At 44.9% G+C, this 20,967-nt stretch overlaps 1 protein-coding gene across 1 annotated transcript in view; it reads right to left on the minus strand.

The window, feature by feature from the left end:
* TRPM6 (transient receptor potential cation channel subfamily M member 6) overlaps positions 1–20,967 on the minus strand; it is a 720,746-nt gene that overhangs the window by 118,274 nt on the left and 581,505 nt on the right. Inside the window, exons 29-31 of the mRNA XM_086961279.1 lie at positions 16,189–16,286; positions 14,155–14,213; positions 12,199–12,224 (exon numbers count right to left, since the gene is read on the minus strand). Of these exons, the coding sequence (XP_086817405.1) occupies positions 12,199–12,224; positions 14,155–14,213; positions 16,189–16,286 (183 nt within the window). The remainder of the gene's footprint in view (positions 1–12,198; positions 12,225–14,154; positions 14,214–16,188; positions 16,287–20,967) is intronic.

Consider the following 20,967-nt stretch of genomic DNA (forward strand, 5'->3'; position numbering starts at 1 on the left):
TTCCGAGGACCGGTTTCTGGCATTCCAACCGTCTTCAGCCCGGCTTGCTTGAATCCAGTGGTGTGGAGAGCATGGGACTCACGTCTGAGCATACCCATCCCACTCGGGGTGACAAATGCAAAAACCACAGTTGATGGGCAGAATTCAGAACAATGTCATACATTCACCCCAGTACAGAGATCTGGATTTAGGCCCAGATCTCAGTACCAGGCTGACACTGGGCATAAAAGTGGCACTCTCCCAACCTCTCATCAGAACACTCTTAGACCTGTGGATAATTCAGAAGAAGACCTGCTTTGCTGTATGAAGAAGGAAGGATGGATGTGCTTGCCTTGAACCCAGGAACACCGGAAGTGACTCCTAGGGTAGGTTGGTGGACCTACTGTTTGAGCTACATTGACATAACAAACTTCCAGAGGCCTTCCCTGCAACCGCCTAGCTGACCAGCAACAACTGGACCTGCCTGTACCCTGCTGCTGGCCTCTGCTGCAGGGAGTCCTGATATCAAAAAGGGTCCTGGACCCTTGACTGGCATCAGAGTCAGAGTGCACTCCGCCTACTTCAAAACTGCAAAGACTGAACTACATGTGAAAATCCATAAGGGCTTTTTGCGACTCTTCACGTCAGCAGTGACTGTCCACATCTCTGACCAATTCAAATATCCAACGGTGATCTGCTCTTCACACCATAAGTGTCAACCCGTGACACCTGCCAAAATGAAGCTCCTGCAGTGACGTGCTCATCAACCCCACAATGATCTCTTTTTGCTTCCACCAATGTGCAGTCCTTGTGTCCGACCAGCATTCCATCACAGTTGGCCTAAACATGTGTCACCGACCAGGTCCAGCATTTATAACTCTGCTCCTACTGATTGGATTTTTATCACATTGGTGTCATTTTATTTATTAAAATAGTCTCAACTTTTCTATATTGGGATTATTCTTGGTTTGTGTTTTTACCTTATTACTGTTTGAGGTCTGCCTAAATACTGACTCTACGTTAAGTCTTACTGCTTTTGTGCCAAACTACCAAAAGGTTAAGCACAGGTTTATTTAGTGACTTTTGTGGTTCCCCCTGACGAATATTGTGTTTATTAGTTGAGTGGAACTCCCACCCGTCTCTACTATTAACCCAATTCTTACACTGTTACTTTGCTGAACATTCGTTCTATTGTTTGGAAGAGGTATGGATGTATAAACCATCTTTGAAACTTGAATTAGACATCTTTTGGGTGCCAAAACTTACCTAAGAAAAAAGTGGGTGGGTTGGAGCTACTAATATAAAAGAAGCATTAATATTTTATCACAATATTGCACTATTTGTTGCTATTCACACTTCAGATACACATTGCTGTCACTAGTTTGTTAAGTTTCGTAATAGTTAGGAGTAACACTGTATGCACTAAAATAGGATTTTGGTTTTAAAATAAAATTTTCAAATAAATCCTTGGTTTTCCATTGTTCTTGAATGGGTCTTTCCATAAAAACAAGGGTTTGGGTTCACCTACCTATTCCTGTGTATCTCACAGGATTGCTTGTTACATAGAACACATCTCACTCAAGTCCTGCTCAGTGGGTTATAGGGTGGTTGCAGTCTAATTGGCTATCTGTCTTCGATTGGCACATTATCAACGTCAGTGGTGCATATGGTCTAGAAAGTCTATTACTGTGCCATGATCTGGAAATGCAATACAGAAAAGGTATCAACTGTGGAAGGAGGGAAATACATTTGAAACTACTAAATGACTAGTAAGTAACCTCTCACGCTTTCAACTACCCAATTTTGCAGATGAGGCAAACACAGCAAGACAACGAGACTGTTGGTGGACCTTAGCTTAATGGCACCCCTTGGGGTCATGAAGCAAAAACAACAAGTTTCTGGTTATTAAAAAGAAAAAAGTAGTACCTAATCGGATATCGTTGCATAAAAATATGCCCCAGTCAAGAGTAAAAAACAACACTACTATTCACTGCAAATTCCTATGGAAGTCACAAGGCTAAGCTGGAGCCATGGAAAACAGGGCTCCTCAATGAAGGAATGGATCAGCATATCCTTTCTTTGATTTCCTGTTAAAGGTGGGTATATGTAGTGATAGTTTAGTTTCAAGTTTATTTTATTTTGTATAGTTACTAAAAACCATTGAAACATTTTTTTTAAAAAAGAGGAAATGCATAAGAGCTAATATAACAAACCAATAAAATTGATAAAACACCTACTAAAAATGCTGTACCATAGTTAAACATTATCAATGCGAACGATTGCGAGTATCGACTGGTTTACAGGATAAAGTGCAATGCAGTCCCGGAGCTTTGCTAATGTCAGGCGTGCGCGTGATAAGGTGTCATACATTGCGTAAAGTTTGGTTGTTATAACCTGCTCAAAGTTATAAAGGGTGTGGAAGGTGTCCCTTTTCTTGATATAATCGAGAGAATCCACACCCAGTTTGTATGCCGAGTTCTCCAAGGCAGCTTCTTACTTCTGTGGCCGAGATTGGGCTGTTAATTTAAGTATTGTTTGTTCGGCCAACATAATAAACTTTAACATTCTGCAGTTCAGTTGCGCGCCCCCCGGATTAAAGCATAGCAGCACCGCTTGCCTCCTAGTGTGGATGCCTTTCTGCTTGAAGGGGTCTTTTAGCAGTTGTGACTGTTCGACCTTGCATGTGCAAATTAAATGTAAGATGTCTCCTTGAGTAGTGTTGCACAGCCTGCAAGTGTTTTGGGTTCCTGCCCTCTGCCAAAGTGGAAGGTGCGGACTGCATGGGAGGATGCCCAGCCTATAATTTAAGAATTTTATTTTTATGGATTTGGGATAGCCCTAATTAAAGTACTTCTGCAGTGCAAGTGTTTTGTAGGTATTTAGGGTCATCCAGGTATGCGTTCTGGCTGAAAATATTTCCTTGTCCTCTACCAATGCGATTTTTTTCGCATTTCCAAGGCAGTTTTTTGAAGGTCAGTTGGCCGAGCTGTGTATTCCAGAGTTCCGTGAGCCTAGTAGTATCCAAAGATGTCTGCAGGTAGCTTCTCATGTGGGAGGATTCCCTGTGCTGGATTTCTTGCCATACAAAAGGGGATGATGGACGGAGCATTTGAGCAAATCAAACACTCACCCCCAGTCAACTGATCTGGGTTTAATCCATCACCATTCTTTAGCTCACTCAGCCACCCCAGTTCAGACATGGCCATATGCAAATGGATTCATAATCCTCAGCATTTCATGCCATAGCAATTGATTTAGGGAGTTTGGAGTGGCAGCTCTGATCTTATGCCAGCAGATAATATAAAATCCATGCCTGGCCAGTGATTGTTGTAGATGTCCGAACTCCAGCCTTATTTGAGCCGGTATAATAACATGGGGGCATATTACCAACAAGTAGCGATATTTATCGCTAACTAGGCTTTGCAACGATTTTTTTTATCGCTAAGCATCGCCGGAAATTATCGCTGAGATAACTTGCTATTAGCAACGTTTATCTCCAAAGCGATAATTTTTGCAGCGATAGCGTGAATATCGCTGAGAATATTCACGTATTAGCGACAAAATGCTCTTAGCCATGTTATTCACCTCCCATTGGATAACATGGCTAAGAACTGGTTTAAGCAGGTGTTAGTTTTTGGCGATAGCGGGAATATTTCCATAGCTACCACCGCTTTGCTAATAGACGATAGTGACGTTAGCGACTGTTTTCAGTCTCTAACCGGTTGGGTACGCCCACTTTGCATGTCATTAGCGATAAATATCGCTGACATGCAAAGCAGCCCCAAACTGCTCGCTATCGCCTAAAAGCTGTCGCTAACATCAGTTAGACACAGCTTGCTAATAGAGCAATAGAATTATCGCTGCTTAGCGGCCGTTTTCGGCCGCTAAACCGGCGATAATTGCCTATCACCCCCCTTGGTAATATGCCCCATGGTTCTGTAAGCTTTGATCAGAGTGCTATCTAGTGCTTTGGTGTCTCTTTCTCGCATTACTTCGCTGCCATAAGTGATCGTAGGAAGTAGTTTGGCTTGAGCTACCTTCAGAAGCAGGCTCAGTGTTGTTCTCGTCAGCTTGTTTGTGAGGTTTTTCATAGATAGTGCAATAACAAGCCCTCTCCTTCTTATTTTGTCTTTTTGGCATGTGAATGTCCTTTCCTTGTCGATTATGACTCCCAAGTATTTGTATTCCTGGGATGGTTTGAGTTGTGTGCCTCCCAGATACCATTTCCTCTGCCGGTTTCTTTTGTTATTTACTGACATTGAACGAGTCTTGCTAAGGTTGATTTTAAGCTGTTTTCTGTTGTGTAGTTCTGCATTTCTGTTAGTAGATGTTGAAGACCCACGTATGTGTGACTGAGCAGAACTATATCATCTGCATACATAAGGTTGGTCAGTATATTGCCTCCTAGCTTGGGTGCATGCGAGTTGCGGATGACAAGCGCTTTTGGAATGTCAGCCATAGATAAGTTGAACAGTGTGGGAGCAAGCAGACAGCCTTTCTTCAGTCCTTTGGTCATAGGGACCTTTGAGGAGAGGTGAGTACCGCTGCCTAGCTTCACCTGCACCCAGGTATCTGTATGGAGAAGTAACAAGATGTTTAAAATTGGCTGTGGGATTCAATGGCGCGCCAGCTTCCCCCACAGTCTGCCCCCTCCACGTTATCAAATGCAGCGCTGAAATCGATGAAGCATAGGCGCAGAGGTAGGTTGGATGTTTTTGCTACGTCAATCATTAAAGAGAGAGCTAGAATATTTGTTGATGTCCCAGCTGTTTGACAAAAGTCTCTCTGATTTATCGGTATTATCTCGTTTGCTTCGGCCCAGTTAGTGAGGTCCTCCAGGTCAGTGCCCGCAAAGTATTTTGCTTCATTGTCTATTAATGCTACTAGCCAATAGTTACTTGGCTCTGCCTTAATGTCTTTTTTTGTGATTGGCACGATTGCTGAACCCTTCCATGATTCTTGTATTCTTTTTAAAAGTCTGACTTTCAGGAAAAGAGGTTGCAGGATGTCGGCACAATCATCCGACTTGGCTTTGAACAGTCCAGGCGGAATACCGTTTGGTCCCGGTGCCTCTTCTCTTCTCCCTTTTGCGATCTGCTTTTTTATTAGCAGTGACAGTGGGCTGCTGGCTGCGCAGGGTGGAGTAACTTCAATGGCTGGCATCTTCAGTTCCGACGTCTTATTATTGCGCACTCCTATGTGGTCCTCTGTTGGCCAGCTGTTGCGATCTTGTATTCCGTTGCCTTCCAATTGGTTATTGAAGTGCTTGATGAGAAATTCCACTCACATTTCTTCCGAAATGTGTGTCGAGATTACCTCATGATGAGGATGGATTAACCCGTTCACAGTTTTTCAAAAGCAGGCGCTGTCGTGATTTAAATTAAAGTTTTGCCCAGAGTGCATTGACTTGATCTTTGTTGGTGTCCCATTTCAATTTTCTGAGTGAGGTCCTTTGGTCCCTGAGCAGTGATCGTATGGTTGCGTCACCAGGGTGTTTTCTCAGCCTGCGCATTGTGCTGTTTGTTAAATTTTATGAGGAGCTTGAGGCGATTTCATTGACCTTATGGGATTCTGTTTCTCCGGCTTGAGGCCTGGGAGTGCGCTTTTCCGACTGTGGTGGCAGCCTGACAGTCTAAAAGTCTGGCTGTGAAGTGTCCCCAATGGGCTATTTGATCTTTTGAACTTGTCATTTGTGATTTAAAGAGTTTGATCGCGGCAACTGCCTGAGATTCTGCATAAGTTGTTGAGCATTTGATCCTTCTTAGGTTGGAGGTGTAGGTAGACCCCAGGGTTAGATCTTGCTTGATAGTGCTAGAAGCAGTGACTGTTAACTGCAGATCTTGTGGGTGCTGGTCGCTCTCCCCCTCGTCCCCCATTCTGAACCCAGAGATATGTGTGAACAATGAAAGGCTTACGAACGTGTAGTCCAATATGGAGCTTGTTGTTGTGGAGTAGTATGATTCTACAGGAGGTGAATTGTCGGGGAATCTGCCATTGAGGGCTGAGAGGTTTAGATGGTCTAGAAGGCGCTTTTCCTGCAGTTCTTCCTTCCGTATGTTGTTGCGCATTGGGTCGGGGTGTTATTAATTGCAGTTTGTATGGAAGCCTCTTCTCCCCCTGATGATCCGAAAAGGTATTGGTTTTGGTCCCCTGACAAGATTTACTGAGGTTTTCATCTATATTGCATACCTTGTTACTTGTCTTGTGGCCATATGTATGAACACATTTTCCCATAGACACAGAATGGGTAAAACCCTTTGATACATCTGGCCCATAGTCGGTTAGCCTTTTTGAATCTTTCAATTTTTTGTTTTGGATAAATATATATGTTAATTAGGCCCACTTCAGTTTCTTCACCCTGGAGGGATATGGTGATTTTAACTACTATCGTAGCTGCTCAGGTAGAGTCCAAGAGCGCTGCTGATGGTATAATCGTTGTAGATACGTAAGGAGCAAGCCCCCCAGCCGGTGTCCAAATTTCCTCCCTTTGTGGCTGGTGTGGCGAAGCACATAAAGCAATGAATATGCTGTGGGTACGTGAGCCAGGTTTCTTGCAGCATGATTATGTCGAAGTGACTGATATATCGCAGGAAATCTGGGTCCTCTATTTTTGTTGATAGACCATTGATGTTCCACAAGCATAAACTGAATGGTGCCTCCTATGATCTTCTGCCTTCATCTTGTGAATAGCGTCAGTACCCCTTTGTGCATGTAGTAATGGTCCGGGTAATTAATTCATTATAGGCTGAATGACTCAAAGAAGCTGGTGCTATCCTGAGTCTTTCTCATGGGTTCGCCAGTCCATTGTTCCGCTGCTGTGGGGATCTTCCCAGTGCCCCTCTGAGCACGGAGCTTGTACTTCCATGGTGTGTTGTTCGTGCTGGGCTTGAATTGCGTGCTAAGAGGGGTAATGGATACCCTAGTTTTTGGTATGGGGACATGTCAATACCCCAGGCTTGTAAAGTCCCCTGTTCTGCTAGGATTTTCTCTGCAATTTTCGGTGATTTCCATGTTGCCTTTGTGGCCTCTGGCCTTAGTGGATTTGCAGTGCGGATGAACTCTATAGAGAGTAGATCAGTTGAGCTCAGACCAGCGAGGGTTGGAATTGCATTTGTTAGCCTTATGATGTTGCCTCTGCTTAGGGTGTCCTGATGACCTTAAGAAGTGAACAAGGGGTAGAAAAGCGTAGCCTGTGTTTCTTGCTGCGTGGTTCTTAGTTGTTGTAGTGCTGACCGATGGTCAGTAGCTGGGCAAGTTGGAACAGATTAATAAGTAAGGCTGGTTGATTCTTTTGGCCGAGTTTACACTTGTGTGCTTATTGCTCTTAACAGTGAATTCCAAGGGTTTGTTTTGACTATTAATGGCTCTGAAGGTGCCTGTTTTGTGGTTTGCGCTCATATGCTTAGTACTCTCAGCGGTGAATTCCCATGATTTATTTTGACTATTGTTAAATCTAAAGGAGCCTGTTTTGTAGTTTGCACACAGTACTGTGCCTCCTTGTCTGTACTCCTAGCAGCTAGCGCGTTCTTTGAATGGTGAGGGGGCCAGCGTAAGCTGTGAGGGCCAGTTTGGCCTAGCTTTAATTCCGGAGCCTTCACCGCTGTGCCTGTTGCTTGGATTCATGGTGGTTGCTTTATCCATTGTATTTGCCGGCCTTTGAACTCCCGAGCATTCCTCTGTTGCCTTCAACTGTTGGGGATTTTCAGGGGTTTTGAGTGTTGGGAGGGCTCTCCTGTAAGAACTTGACAATGCTGCGGCTGATGGGAACTGCCCTTATTTGACTTATTGGTTAGCGTGTTGGTCTGTAATTCCTTGTCCGTTGTATTCCCTATTTTCCACTTGTACCTTATGTTTGGCAGAGGAGAGGTTCCTCCTTGTTCTTGGAGATAGTTAGGGCTGCCGTGGGGTTTGTTTTTGTGGGATTGATTTGCCTGAATTAGTGACCCGTTTATTGTGCTGACCCGAAAAAATTGAAAAGTAGGCTGTTGGAATTGAGGTGGGTTTCCGTTGGCGCCCTTTCCCTTTCTGTTGGCGACGCTGTTTAGAGTTGAGATTCGGGGCTTGAGCCCCTTCTAGTTGGTCTATCGTCAATTCGGTGTGGGCTCCTTCATTACCATGCCCGCATGTCTTCTCCATGCTCTCTTGTTGGTTGGCATGGAGAGCCTTGCTGTTTAAGAAGTTTATTGCTTGACCGTTGGCCATGCCCTGTGTGATGTTGCGATGTCCTGGCAATTACATGTAGGACTTGAGGACATATGTTTTATGTCCTTTATCATGCTATTTAGCATTTGGGGCTGGGTGGAAAGCTTATCAACGATCTGGCTGCAGCTGCAGCTGAGGTGGGAGTCGGATTGGGCTCTCCTGAATAAGCCGTTCAAGTCTCCTAGTTCTCATCAATGCCTGCCATGAAGAGTGCCAAGGTGTTCAGTAGTGAAAGCTGGATGTCCATCTTTTCAGACTGGTATTGAAGTGCTACAACGGCCAGCTGTATTGTGTTTAAAAGAGAAGCCCAGGTGCTGACAGTTTGTCCTTGCGGGACTCCCCCGCCTTTGACTCGTTTTTGGTCAGGTCTTTAGATGGTGGGTCCCATTGTGGCTCTTGGGGGGGTGCTCCCTTCGGGAATGGTCTGGTGAGTAAGTGGTGAGCATGTCTTCCCATTCTTGTGTGTTCAGGTAGGAGATGATCGCCTTCCCCTCCTCTTGCTGGGTTAGGTCCAAGGTTCCTGCCAATGGACCTCCTTGATTGATAAGTGGACTAACTTGTGCAAGCAGTGGTAAGGTGGTTGGTGAGTTTACCTTTGCTGTTCGTGATATCAATGTAGGACTGCTGTAAGTTCTGGTCCTCTGTATAGGGCTGAGATTGATGTCGATGGCTAGTCCCTTTGTCGCACTCCCTGTGGTGTCACCCCAGTCTTTGGTTGTGGTGATGCTGTCCCCTGCCCCGAGCCCAGGTGGTGGAAGCGGCACGGTTCTTTTATGATCAGACTCTTCCGGTGAGAGGTTCCACTTGAAGAGACCCTGTTGGCAGATTGTATTTTTGGAGGTCTGGAGCACGTGGGCCCTCCATCAGAAGCCAGAGAGAGTGTTAGTGCTGTTGCTGGTGCAGGATCCAGTGCTGGATTTGTAGGGACTCGAGATTTGATATGAACTTGCTGCCGATGATATTCAACTTTTGTTTTCGTTCAACAGCATTACCCAAACAACCTTCGACCCACTAAAAAACTACCTTCGCACAATCGCCCAGTGGATGGACAATAACTTCCTCAGGCTAAACGCAGGAAAAACGGAGGTATTATTCTTTCACCAGCCGTCCCCACTAGATCCCAACATCTGGTGGCCTCTTGATTTGAGTGAACCACCCCAGCCCAAAGACTCGGTGAAAAACTTAGGGGTTAGATGGGATTCTAACCTCTCATTGCAACATCAAGTTCACACAGTCTCTGCAGCATGTTTTGCCAAGATCAGGATGGTGAAAAAGTTCATCAATTTCTTACCTAACAACACCAGGAAGACTGTAGTCCAGGCGTTGATCACCTCACATCTGGACTACGCCAATGGCCTGTACACCGGACTGTCTGCAGGTCTTTGCCATCGACTCCAGACAGTCCAGAATGCTGCAGTACGACTGGTTGTTGGCATTCCCTACGCGAGCATATCTCACCCCACCGTCGCAGACTTCATTGACTGCCCATACAAAAAAGGGCAGAATTCAAAGCACTGGTACTGGCTCACCGTGCATTGAGAGGCAAGGGCTCTGCCTACCTTTCCACCTGCCTCACCCCTTACAGCAACACCAGGACTCTTCGTTCTTCTTCAAAAAACCTACTCACCACTCCCAGATTCAAAAAAAACGGCTCAGGCGGAAAAACCTTCCAAGTATGTACCTCTGCCCTCTGGAACAAGTTACCAAATTCCATCCGGATGATCCAGGAAGAACTCCCCTTCCAGAAAGCCTTAAAAACCTACCTGTTCTGTTAACCATCCTCTTTTCAAACAACATCTAATTCAGCATAAGATCGCACAAGAGCGCCGGGACACCCCGTTGGCGTATCTGTGCGCTGTAACAAAATACACTAAATAAATAATTGTTGTTGGCGTTGGTCCGGCAGCATTGAGTTTCTTCAGAGCCATGTTGAGATCAATTTGTTTTCAGCGATGGTGTGCAGGTCCTTTGGACTGCCCGGTTGTTCAGAGCACATCGATTTCCTGGTGCCATCAGCCTCTAGGGCTGTCAGACTGGGTTTTGGGATGTGTTGTTTAGCTGTTGCGTTTGCCATGGTGCTTTTTAGCTCTTTAGATCCCTGCTGCCCAGGCAAGCAACCTCTTGTGGTGATTTACTTGGCGATATGTTTGGGGCCGAGAGCTGCAACTATAGGGGTAGCAGTGGGGTTTGCCAACCTTTGGGAGTGGCGTTGCTTGAGCAGAGAACAGATCCTGAGTCCTTTAGGAAACTGTATTTTTTATAGATTTTGGGTTAAGTTAGATGAGTTCCGTGCGTTGAACCTTTTGGTGCTGACGTAACTTTTTGATCCAGGTCTGTTGCTATGAGTTGTGGATCGGCATTTTGCTGAATGCAGGAGTTTTTTTGTTTTTTGTTTTTTCCCCCAGTCCTGGGGGGATGGGCACCCTGGTTCTTCCTGTCCTCATCTACTTGGGTGCGTAGTGCTTAGAGTAGCTGGAGGTTGCTGGCAATTGATACTTTAGAGGCGCTTCAGAGGTTATGGTTTTTTGAGCCTTGGTGTCTCGCCAAACTTTTTTCCCTTGGCTGGGCCTTGCAGGCTTACAGAGTCGGGGCTGTAATATCGAAATCGGAGCGAACAGCCCCAGTGCTGTTGTTATTGTTGTAATTGTTGTGGTTGGTTGGGTGCAGGCTTTTCCCTTGTTCTTGTTCACCCCTTAGGCCTCCTGGAGAATCAGCACTCTAGTCCGCTGCGTCCAAAGTATTGCTGCTTATGTTGTAGTTTGCCCTATAGAGCCCCCCTGCTCCCATATACCCCCTTCATTTTCGGTGAACTGAGTATTAAGGGGCGCTGGGGTGCTGGATGGACAAAGGGCTGTGGCAGCGGACTATGCTGATGGTGGCCCTGGAGATCCTAGGCAGATGGCGGATGAATAGCAGATGGCTGGGAGACCCATGTGGTGGCTGGGTGAGGCGGGATGAGGCTGTAACTGTATGTTTGATGTTTGTTGACTTTTATTTTGGCTTCTGGTTGACTTTTGTTTGCTTTTTAATGAGTTTTGTGTGGGAGGCTGGTAGGCTAATATGGGAGGCTCTGTGTAGAGGCTCTGTGTAGAGGCTCTATGTAGAAGCTCCTCTGTGGGGCTGCCTCCCCCTGCTTCTGCTTCTCCATGCTCCACACTGGGCGTTGAGCTGAATAGCTGTGTCAGCTGGTGCCACTTAGCCGGAGGCTGGCTACTGTTGTCTGTGCCTTTGCCTGAGACTGTAGGAGCTTTGCTGAAGGGGGTGGGTCCGAACAGGAGCACTCTGGGACCCGGTAAGCCACACCCAGCCGAGCCGGGATGTTTCCGCAGAGTTTCCCGGCTCACTCTTCCACAGATGGGGCTGGCCCCACCCCTGAGCTCAGACCCCTTGTTTGTGTTCAAGTGCTAAATGCCATCGCCACCACTACGATGATCTCGCACCCTCAACCACTTGCCTCGCAGGGTCTCTCGCAGATGCAGGTCTGGAGGAGGTGCTGGAGCTTAGTGCTGCAGACTGTCACCCCCGCTGTCCCTGCCGCAGCTCACCTCGGCCCGGGTGTGTGAGGTGGAAGTCTAGAGTATCGGGGTCTGAAGCAGCAGCAGCTGGCGGCGGCAGTAAGCAATCAGGGGCAGCAGCGGGTGGTTAACAGAGCAGAGCTGTGGAGCCACCGTGGCAGCTTCACCTCCAGAGCACGGTGTACCGCGTTTTGGCGTCTGACGTTACACAAGCAGTAGTGATAGAGAGAGTTAGGGTCGCCTCATTAATCATTATTTGTAACATTTTTTTTCCATTTTATTTATGGATTAAGATTTACAGCCTAGGAAATCTGTTAAGCAACTTTACTCCACCTCCTCAATATAGAATTGGCCAGGAAAATTCAGGGAAAATTACTATGAGCACTAGAAGAATGCTTAGGCATTGAAAACAAATAATACTAAATATTAAGTGGCAAAATACAAAATTAGTAGTCGCAACACTCTCCACAGACTGCAAAGTAATGGACAAAATTAAACTTACTGTCTGCTCCATTTGAATCACCCGACCTGTTAAAAAAGATTACATGTTAGAAAATGTATGCCCATTTTTCATGGTCAACAGTGATGCATTCCTTCCAATAAAACCATCTTGTTAACATGATACAAACACAGAAGAACTCTGTAAAATAAGGAAACCAAAGACTACTCTACCTTCATAGGCAAGTCATAAGAATGAGAAATCCAACATCAGATTGTGCATGCAGTGATCTTGGCAATATTTTGCGAGAAAGGGCCAATTTCCAATACAGTTAAGAAATTATTTCCAATACAGGGAAGAAATTATCAACCTTTAGGCCTTTGTCTCCAACTAAACTTTAATTTCCTTTTAAAATTTTGAATTTACTGCTTAAAACTATTACTTCTTGGCTGAAATGAGTGAATCACCATATATCCAGCCAAAATAAAATATCAAGCTTCTATGCTTGTGTCTTGGTTTATAATTAAAAATAATACATTGATAAAAGGTTCCAGCAAAGGGAGGGCTGCTAATAATTTAAATACTAGACTAGTAGTCAATTCCTCTCTTGACAACTTAAGATTGTTGGTAGATTCAGGTTTGTTATATTCTATGAAATGTATGAACAGGCAGCTCCTGAAATCATGAGATTCTAGAACTAGAAAGTGTAGTCTCACCCTACACCCTGATGTTCCTTTGGCAAGGTGTGGGTGGAGTTTATTTTATTCCACCTGATGTTGAACCTGAAGGGTACTGTGGAATCAAATTACCAATCACAGACTATTTTTTTGGCTACATTTCTTCTATTAGGTTGTCATGAATACACATTGGTAGACCATTTTAATGTGGATTTGCAATTTAAGGGAAGGAAAGCTTCATAAAAGGTATATTGTGTGGAGAAGGGTGATACCTTGTTGTGTTTGAGAGAGAACAGTGAGCCTTGGGGATGATAATTGTTTCCAGTCATCCCGACCAAGTGCTGCTTACGGGTGATGGAGAAGAGAAATGAAAAAGCCAATATTCTAAGTGATTTCAGGAAAGTCTTTTTTGTGAACACTACATGTTCCACAACTGAGAAGAGCCCACCACGACTACGGAGCCTCCGCCCGAGTGTGGAGGCTCCTTGTGAATCATTGCTGTTGACTTCAGAATTTTTATTGGGTTATGTTTAGGTGGAGCCAAGAAGCTGCAACATACAATGCGCTTTATAAATACTTTATATCACAACATAACTGGTATATTTAAGATAACTTCATCTGAACGGTTCTTAAGTTTATATTGTAGTGGTAGGGTAGGGGGAGTGTTGCCGAGTTGGCAGAGCTTTGACAACTATCAGAGCTATTTTTAGTCATGTGCATTCAATATGGAATATTGCCCCCCCCAACTCCCCAATTATGATACTTTTTGCGTACATTATCCTCCTGCTCAAACCATGAGGAATATATATTTGTAAGTTGCAGGCCCAAAAACTCAAAATGACCAGTAACTAAAGTGTAGATATCACACAGATTCGGTAACTCCAACCCTCTATCTTCACATCCCATTACCAGCCAATTCTAAATGGGGTCCTGTATGGATTTGGTGCCGTGTTCAGTGCATGATGTATTGCTGGGTCTATCTCTTAACCTTTTTTTAAGATAGGTTAATTATCAAAATGATTATACTTGTGCTGTATACTGAGTATTGTTACTGGAAATTGAAGAATGCTGATAAGCAAACCAGATGTTCTATCTGGGACAAGTTGGACATATGTTAACGGTTCTGCCCAATGTCTTCTGTTGGATGTTTATAGTTTAGGCTGATTACAATGAACTGTCACAAAGAGATATTATACGCAAAAGATGTTTTAACCCTTTTGATGAAAACATGTAACAAGATAAAAAGTGTCTTTAAGTTGGAGTTGAGAGGGTTTGTTTGCATTTTTAGTTAATACTTATATGACCTTGTGCATTATTCCTCAAATATAATCTGCATACTTACAAAGAGTATCTGCTCAGCTTGCTCTGACTGGTCATCCAAAGCATGTTATTGTTGAGATCCTGGAGGTAGGAGAAATATCATTACATCTATCATTACCTAGCACCACACCAAATATCTTTGTAAAATGCAACAAACATACATCAAATTGAGCCCTCATCAAAGTTTGTAAATTAAACTTCTGATTTATGATCTGACATTTTACACTTTCAGGTGGCAAGGGTCCAGTCTAGTGATATACATCTGTCATTTCAGATATAGAATAATATTATCAAAGAAGTCAAACAGTTCTTTTCAAACAGTATAATGTGTTCTTTTTGACAGTAGAGTAAACTTTTAGATTGACTGAGATATTTTATTTTATTGATTTATTCAATGTACTTCTACACATGGAGAGGGTTGTTGGTGCAAAGAAGGCAGAGACAGTCAAACACAAACTGCAGGGCCTAAGCATACCAGCTGGAGAAGAACCAGGTTTTCATAAGTTTCCTTACAGTTAAAAGACCTTGAATACAACGAAGGAAAAGAAAAAGACCACTGCAAAGTGCCAGAGTTAGAAGGGAAGAAGTTCTGCCACCAAGTCATAATCTCCACAGCTGAGCAACTACAGCATTTCAACTTGTTCAAGGGTGTCACAAATTAGCAGTTTTCTTTTTTTACGAAACCGAGGAGCTTTCTTGTGGAGTGATTTATGCAGCTTATGATCACATCCACAGGTGCATGGGTAACATACCTTTTAAGCTCAGAAAGCTATGCTCTTGTGAATGATCATTAGATGAAAGAAACAGACTGAGGAAACGGAGATCCTCTATTTTATCAGAGTTCAAATTGAGCCAGAGGGCGCCATCTACTAACTGACTTGTCACATGAAAGCTAAAGCAGTCACACATTTAATTCCTGGAATAGGGGGATTTGCAGGGACTAGCCTATATTTTCAGCATGGCGTTATGATAGCCAGCTGAATCTGTGATTTAAATACAATGTTAAAGATGATGACCAGAATTTTGCCAGATGTGGCCTTGCATCTTCATGGAGCCTTATATGTAGGTAGCTTAATACCGGTCGGTAAAGGCCGATAATCGGTACATTTCAGTTACCGACCGGTATTTAGCTTTTTCTAATGTAGGTGGCAGGATTTAAGGATTCGTTAATTTACCGAATCGGTAATTTAAAAATAACGAATCCTTAAATCCTATGTAGGGAGCACTCAAGTGAGTGCATATTTCATTTAAGGGTTCGTTATTTACCACCAACTACAAGTTGGTGGTAAATATCGAAAACCTTTAAAAAAGCAATTTTGTGCTTTTTCAAATGTGCCAAGTGGCAGACATACATGCCCATAGGGCATGTTTGTGTGCCACATGTGCACACATGCACGATTCAGGGGTGCAACAGGGTGTCAATGTGACACCCTGCCACCCTTGAATATGTTTCCCCTATTACCAATTCGGTATTTACCAAATCGGTAATAGTGAATGGCTTCCCAGTCATTCCTATGGACCTCCAGGCCCATAGGAATGAATGGGAATTACCGATTCGGTAAATACCGAATCGGTAATACCGAATATTACTGATTCGGTAAAATTGACTGATTTTCAAATACCGAATCGATAAAATTCAGTATTTAAAAATCGGTAAATAGTGATTACCTACATACGGCCCATAATAAAGTATGTATTCAACGTGGTCTATAATTACTTGAGACAAGTAAATATTAGACTGCAATGGATGCAATTAAATGAAAGCTCAGAAGAATATATATGGTGAGTAAGGAGTTAGATAGTATGAGAACAACCTAAACATCTTAGAACGGGGGTTACATTTTGCCTATTGTATATAGTCCCACTACTACTGTGAAAAATCGGAACAATTGAGAACACGTTAGAAATAAGTTACATTCTGTAAAGGAAGTAAGTTATCTCAGATTTGCAGAATAAGCAAAACCTTGATTTCTATACTTATAGCTCGGATAAATAATTAAAAAAAAGAAAGGTGATTTTAAAGTAATCATGACAATACTGTTTTATCAACCCTCACCTCTCTGGAATGTCTCAAGTAGTCACTGGTTTGTACCAGCTGCCTTTCAATTTCTTGACTCTTCAGGTGCTGATGCAAGTAACTTATACGTTCTAAACCTGCAAAGACAAAAATATTTTAAAAAAATTATAATCCATTGTTCACATATTTGTTATGACTTCGCCCAAAGAACTTCTTCAGTACTTAAAAGTATTCTTCTTTATCATTTGAGACAATGAAACTGATCAGGATGCAATATTTATGTCTGGGATTCAAATAAGTTGATGTAAACAGTTTTCAATAAATTTACCACAAATCTGAAAATGTTTCCATTTATCTTGACCCCCCAGCCAAACCCATCATACTGGGGACTTGCAGAACAAATTACTTACCTTCAGTAATGACTTATCTGGTAGAGATTCTAACTAGTCGCAGAGTCCTCAGCTTAGAATAATTCCCCAGGCATCAGGCTGGATCCGCAAATGTTTTGGTGAGCAGAACACCTGCGCACCAGTAGGTGGTGTCGTTTGGGTCCACGAGGCATTGTCCACGCCAAAAGTGACGTGTACGGTGGCTATATAGGCGCAACTCCAGTGCACTGACGTCAGTTTCTTTTCACAACTTTCCATGCCAGCAGCACGGAGCTAAGAGGAACACTGACCACTGGTACCTAATCTAGGGTCGTGAGGAGGCTAAAGTCCGTTCACAGAGCAGGGAGGATGGCTGGGCCGGTAAGGAATCTGTGGCTAGATACTTGTTCATTTGTTAGGGACTTCTAACTGCATATGCCTTACCTTAGAATAGATACCCAAGCAATTACTCCCCAGAAGAGGGGCTGCTATATGGATTATACGACAAATTCTTGTAGGACTTAATGGGTGAAATGCCTACCACGCCAGATCTGACTGTCCAGGCAGTAATGCTTTGTGAACATGTGCAGCAAAGCCCACATTGCTACCTGACAGATATCCAGAACAGGAACTCCGTAAGCTAACCCAGTGATCACAGCCTTGGTTCTGGTGGAATGACCTTGCAAGCCTTCAGGAGGTTTGTGTTTTGCAAATGCATAGCAGATCTTAATGCAGAGCACTATCCATCATGAGAAAGTCCATTCTGCACCATCTTGTACCACACGAAGAGTCCCCCTGAAGTCTTTTGTGAGGTCATGGTAGAACAGCAACACTTTTTTGTGGTCTAGCTGATGGAGTCTCTTCTCTTCGTTAGAGGGGTGAGGTGGAGTGTAGAAGGTAGGCAGAGTGATAGACTGGCCTATGTGAATGGGCGTGACCACCTTCAGTAAAAAAGGATGCTCTAGTCCGAATTTTTAGTTTGTCTGAGTAGATGTTAAGGTATGGAGGATGTGATGACAGTACCTGTAGCTCACTGAACCTTTGGGCAGATGGTATTGCCACTAGGAAGGCCGTTTTTATGGTAAGAAGCCTGAGAGCGCAGTTATGTAGTGGCTCGAAGGGAACACACATCAAAAATGTGAGAACTAGGTTGAGGTCCCACTGTGGCATAATGAAAGGTGCTGATGGGAACATACGTCGAAGACCTTTCAATAACCTATTTACAATAGGGGATTTGAAAAGGGATGGCTGATCTGACAACCACTGAAATGGCAAGATAGTAGACAAATAATCTGCCAATGTACCCAAAACAGAGCCCTGCTGGGCTAGGGTAAGAATAAACAAAAGAACCTGGGAAAGGGGTGCACATAGAAGGTCAACTTTTGTATCTGTACAGCATGCTATGAACTTCCTCCAATGGCAGGCGTATACCGTTTTGGTGGAGGTATGCCGGGCTGCCAAGGTAACATTGCAGACTTCTTGCAGATGGTCGAAAGCTGTTAACTGTTCTCGCTCAATCCCCATGCATGAAGGCAAAGTGTTTTCAGGTTCAGGTGCAGAACCCTGCCCTGCTGCTGCAACAGAAGATACTCACGAAGAGGCAGCCAATTAGAGGACCTGTGCTTATGCTTAACAGCTCCGGATACCAGACTCTCTGTGCCCAATCAGAAGCCACAAGAATAACTTGGGCATGGACATTCGTGATCTTATTCAGAACTCTGAACAGACATGGTTTGGGTGGAAAGGCACACAGAATGCAGAAGGTTCGCCATAATATGAGGTGAGAGATGAATGCTTGCGGTGAGCTTGCCTTTAACAGCCAATCATTGAGGTTAGGGAAGACTGGAACATCTGACCTGCGTAGATGAGTTGTGACCACCACCATCACTTTCATGAACACACAAGGGGCACTGGTAACGCCAAAGGGAAGCATCGCAAACTGAAAGTGCTCCTAGCCAACCATGAACCTCAGGTAACGCCTGGGGGCAGGCAGTGCAGGGTTGTGAAAATATGCATCCTGCAAGTCCAACAATATCATCCAGTCTCCTGGGACCAGAGCGGGCAGGACTTCCACAAATGTGAGCATATTTAATTTCTCTTTTTTATGGAAGAGATTGAGAAGGCACAGGTCTAGAATGGATAAAATCCTCTGATCTTCTTGGGCACCACAAAGTAGCAAAATAGGAAACACAACGTACCTTTGATGCCAGCACCTTCTCTATAATTCCCTTGGTCAAGAGAGCTTACACTTCCTAACAGAGCAAGGACAGGTGGTCCTCTGTCAGATTGTCATTTGTAGTATGCAAGGGTGGGGGGTTGACACAAGGGGGAGGGATTAGCCCCTTTGGATGAGCTGCAAAACCCAATGGTCGGATGTTATTGAACCCCAGTGGTGCAGGTGATGCTGTGTCCTGCTTCAACTGGATCGCCATGGTGGTCGGAGGGCAAGCTAAAGAGGTATGGACTGGAGGCTATGGCTGCCAGGGGGGGCTGGACAGGCTTGACTTCTGGCTACCTGTCCCATTTAGTTGGTGGGAACCGCATCCTCTGCCATGAGAGAACATGCACATTTTTAGCCAAGGTAGCTCTGTGTATAAAGCAGCAGTTGAAAGCCCCTTCCGCGGACACGAAAGTGTCAGAAGGTAGACTGGGGTTGGCGAGGGGCCATGGAAAGGCCCACGGGCCTTGACATTGCTCTGCTTTCCAGATCTGAGTCCACCTTCTCTATAAACAGTCAGGAGACATCAAAGTGCATGTCTATGAGCAAGGCCTGAACAGCCCCTGGAAAGCCAATAGTTCACAACCAGGCATTACGCCTAATGGACACAATGATTAAATTGCTCTGCCGAGTGATACTGTCGTGTCCAGCCTATATCTGATGGTGAACTTGGCTGCATCCGTCCCATCAGCAATTGCTTGAGAGAGTATGGCTTGGACCTCCTCCGGGACTATGGGCAGCACTTACGCAACAAAGTCCTAGATGGTATGGGAGTATTGGCCCAAGAGGATCACGGTGTTCACCAACTGCAGTGAAAGGCTTTTGGAAGCAAACATCGTCTTCCTGAATTTATCCATCCTTTTGGATTCCCTGTCCAGTGGAGTGGTAGGAAATGAGCCAGGGTTGACTTTGGAGGTGGAGGCTTGGACCAACAAGCTCTCCGGGGTAGGGTGCTAGGTGAAGAAACTGGGGAGGGGCAGGGCGGGCGAGGGCGGCGGGCAATTTGCGTATGCACAAAAGCCTCTCTGCAGGGCTTGGACCAGGCCCCAAGTAGGACGTTGGTAAGGACTTCATTAAATGGGAGTGATGGTTTGGTGGGGGTATCTCCTGGCTGAAGCACCTCTGTCAAGACATTTGTTTTGACTGCCACTGATGGCAGTATAAGGTCCAGGACCTCAGCAGCTCTCAGCACCACCACTGCAAAAGAAGCACCCTCCTCCATAGCCACAGTAGGGGGAGAGACCAGGGCAGTGTATGGGAAGCGGTCCAGTCCATTAGTATCCACCAGATCCTCATATCAGTTGACCTTAGGATCTTCTAAGGACAGGTATCCATAATAGTCTGCATACCTCTCCCAATCATCACCACATCCAGACCTGTCATAGGAATATGGCACTGGCTCTGATATGGGGAGTCGGCCCCGGTCAGCACCGGAGCCAGCGTCTGACGACACACGTCCAGCTCTGTATTTGGAATGATGATGGGGTGGCGCCACTGCTGGGCTTTGGTAGCGCCGGGAGCGTCGGCACTGTAGTGTGCACTGAGGAAGATTGAGGTCGCTAGACCAGTGCAGCTCTGGATCTGTCAATGGATCCCTGGGGCCCGAATGGCGCCTAGGGCGTGCCCACCAGCTGGGGCCCCTCCCAGACCTGTGGGGTGTAAGGGCTCTACAGGGTGGTCAGGCTGCCCTGAAATGAGGTGCATGGCCTCATAAAATCCCTTTAGTTGGGCGAGGATCAGGGAGACGCAGATTCGGCTCAGGCTCCATCACAGAGCTAGGTTTTGGCCAAACACTTGCGTAGTGAAGTCAAAGATCTCTTTGACTTCTTTTTATTTTTGTGGGACTTCCCTTACTTCCCCGATGATTTGGAGTGGGATGACAATCGCACCCTACAACTCCACAAACTATCTTCGACCTACAAAGGGAGCACTGCTGAGACAATCAACATCGGGTGGCAAGGATCTTGAGTGATCACTCCCACAGCATCTTAGGATGCATGGCCCAGCAATCCTTGCATGTCTGCATTGTGGTCATGCTCAACATACCAATGACAAACCAAATGCAGGTCCTTCACCGATATCTGAGGAGGACCGGCGCCCCATGGCTTAAAACCTGCTTTACAGTTGGACATCTTTCAAACCAGGAGACAAAGTCTTGAAAAAATCTTCGACAAAAAATAGAAAAAAGGTCATTCAAAAAAGACTGGGGGCAGGTCTTCTGCATCTGCGCTG

This window comes from Lissotriton vulgaris, chromosome 3_1 (assembly GCF_964263255.1).
Source record: "Lissotriton vulgaris chromosome 3_1, aLisVul1.2, whole genome shotgun sequence".
Taxonomy (NCBI): Eukaryota; Metazoa; Chordata; class Amphibia; order Caudata; family Salamandridae; genus Lissotriton; species Lissotriton vulgaris.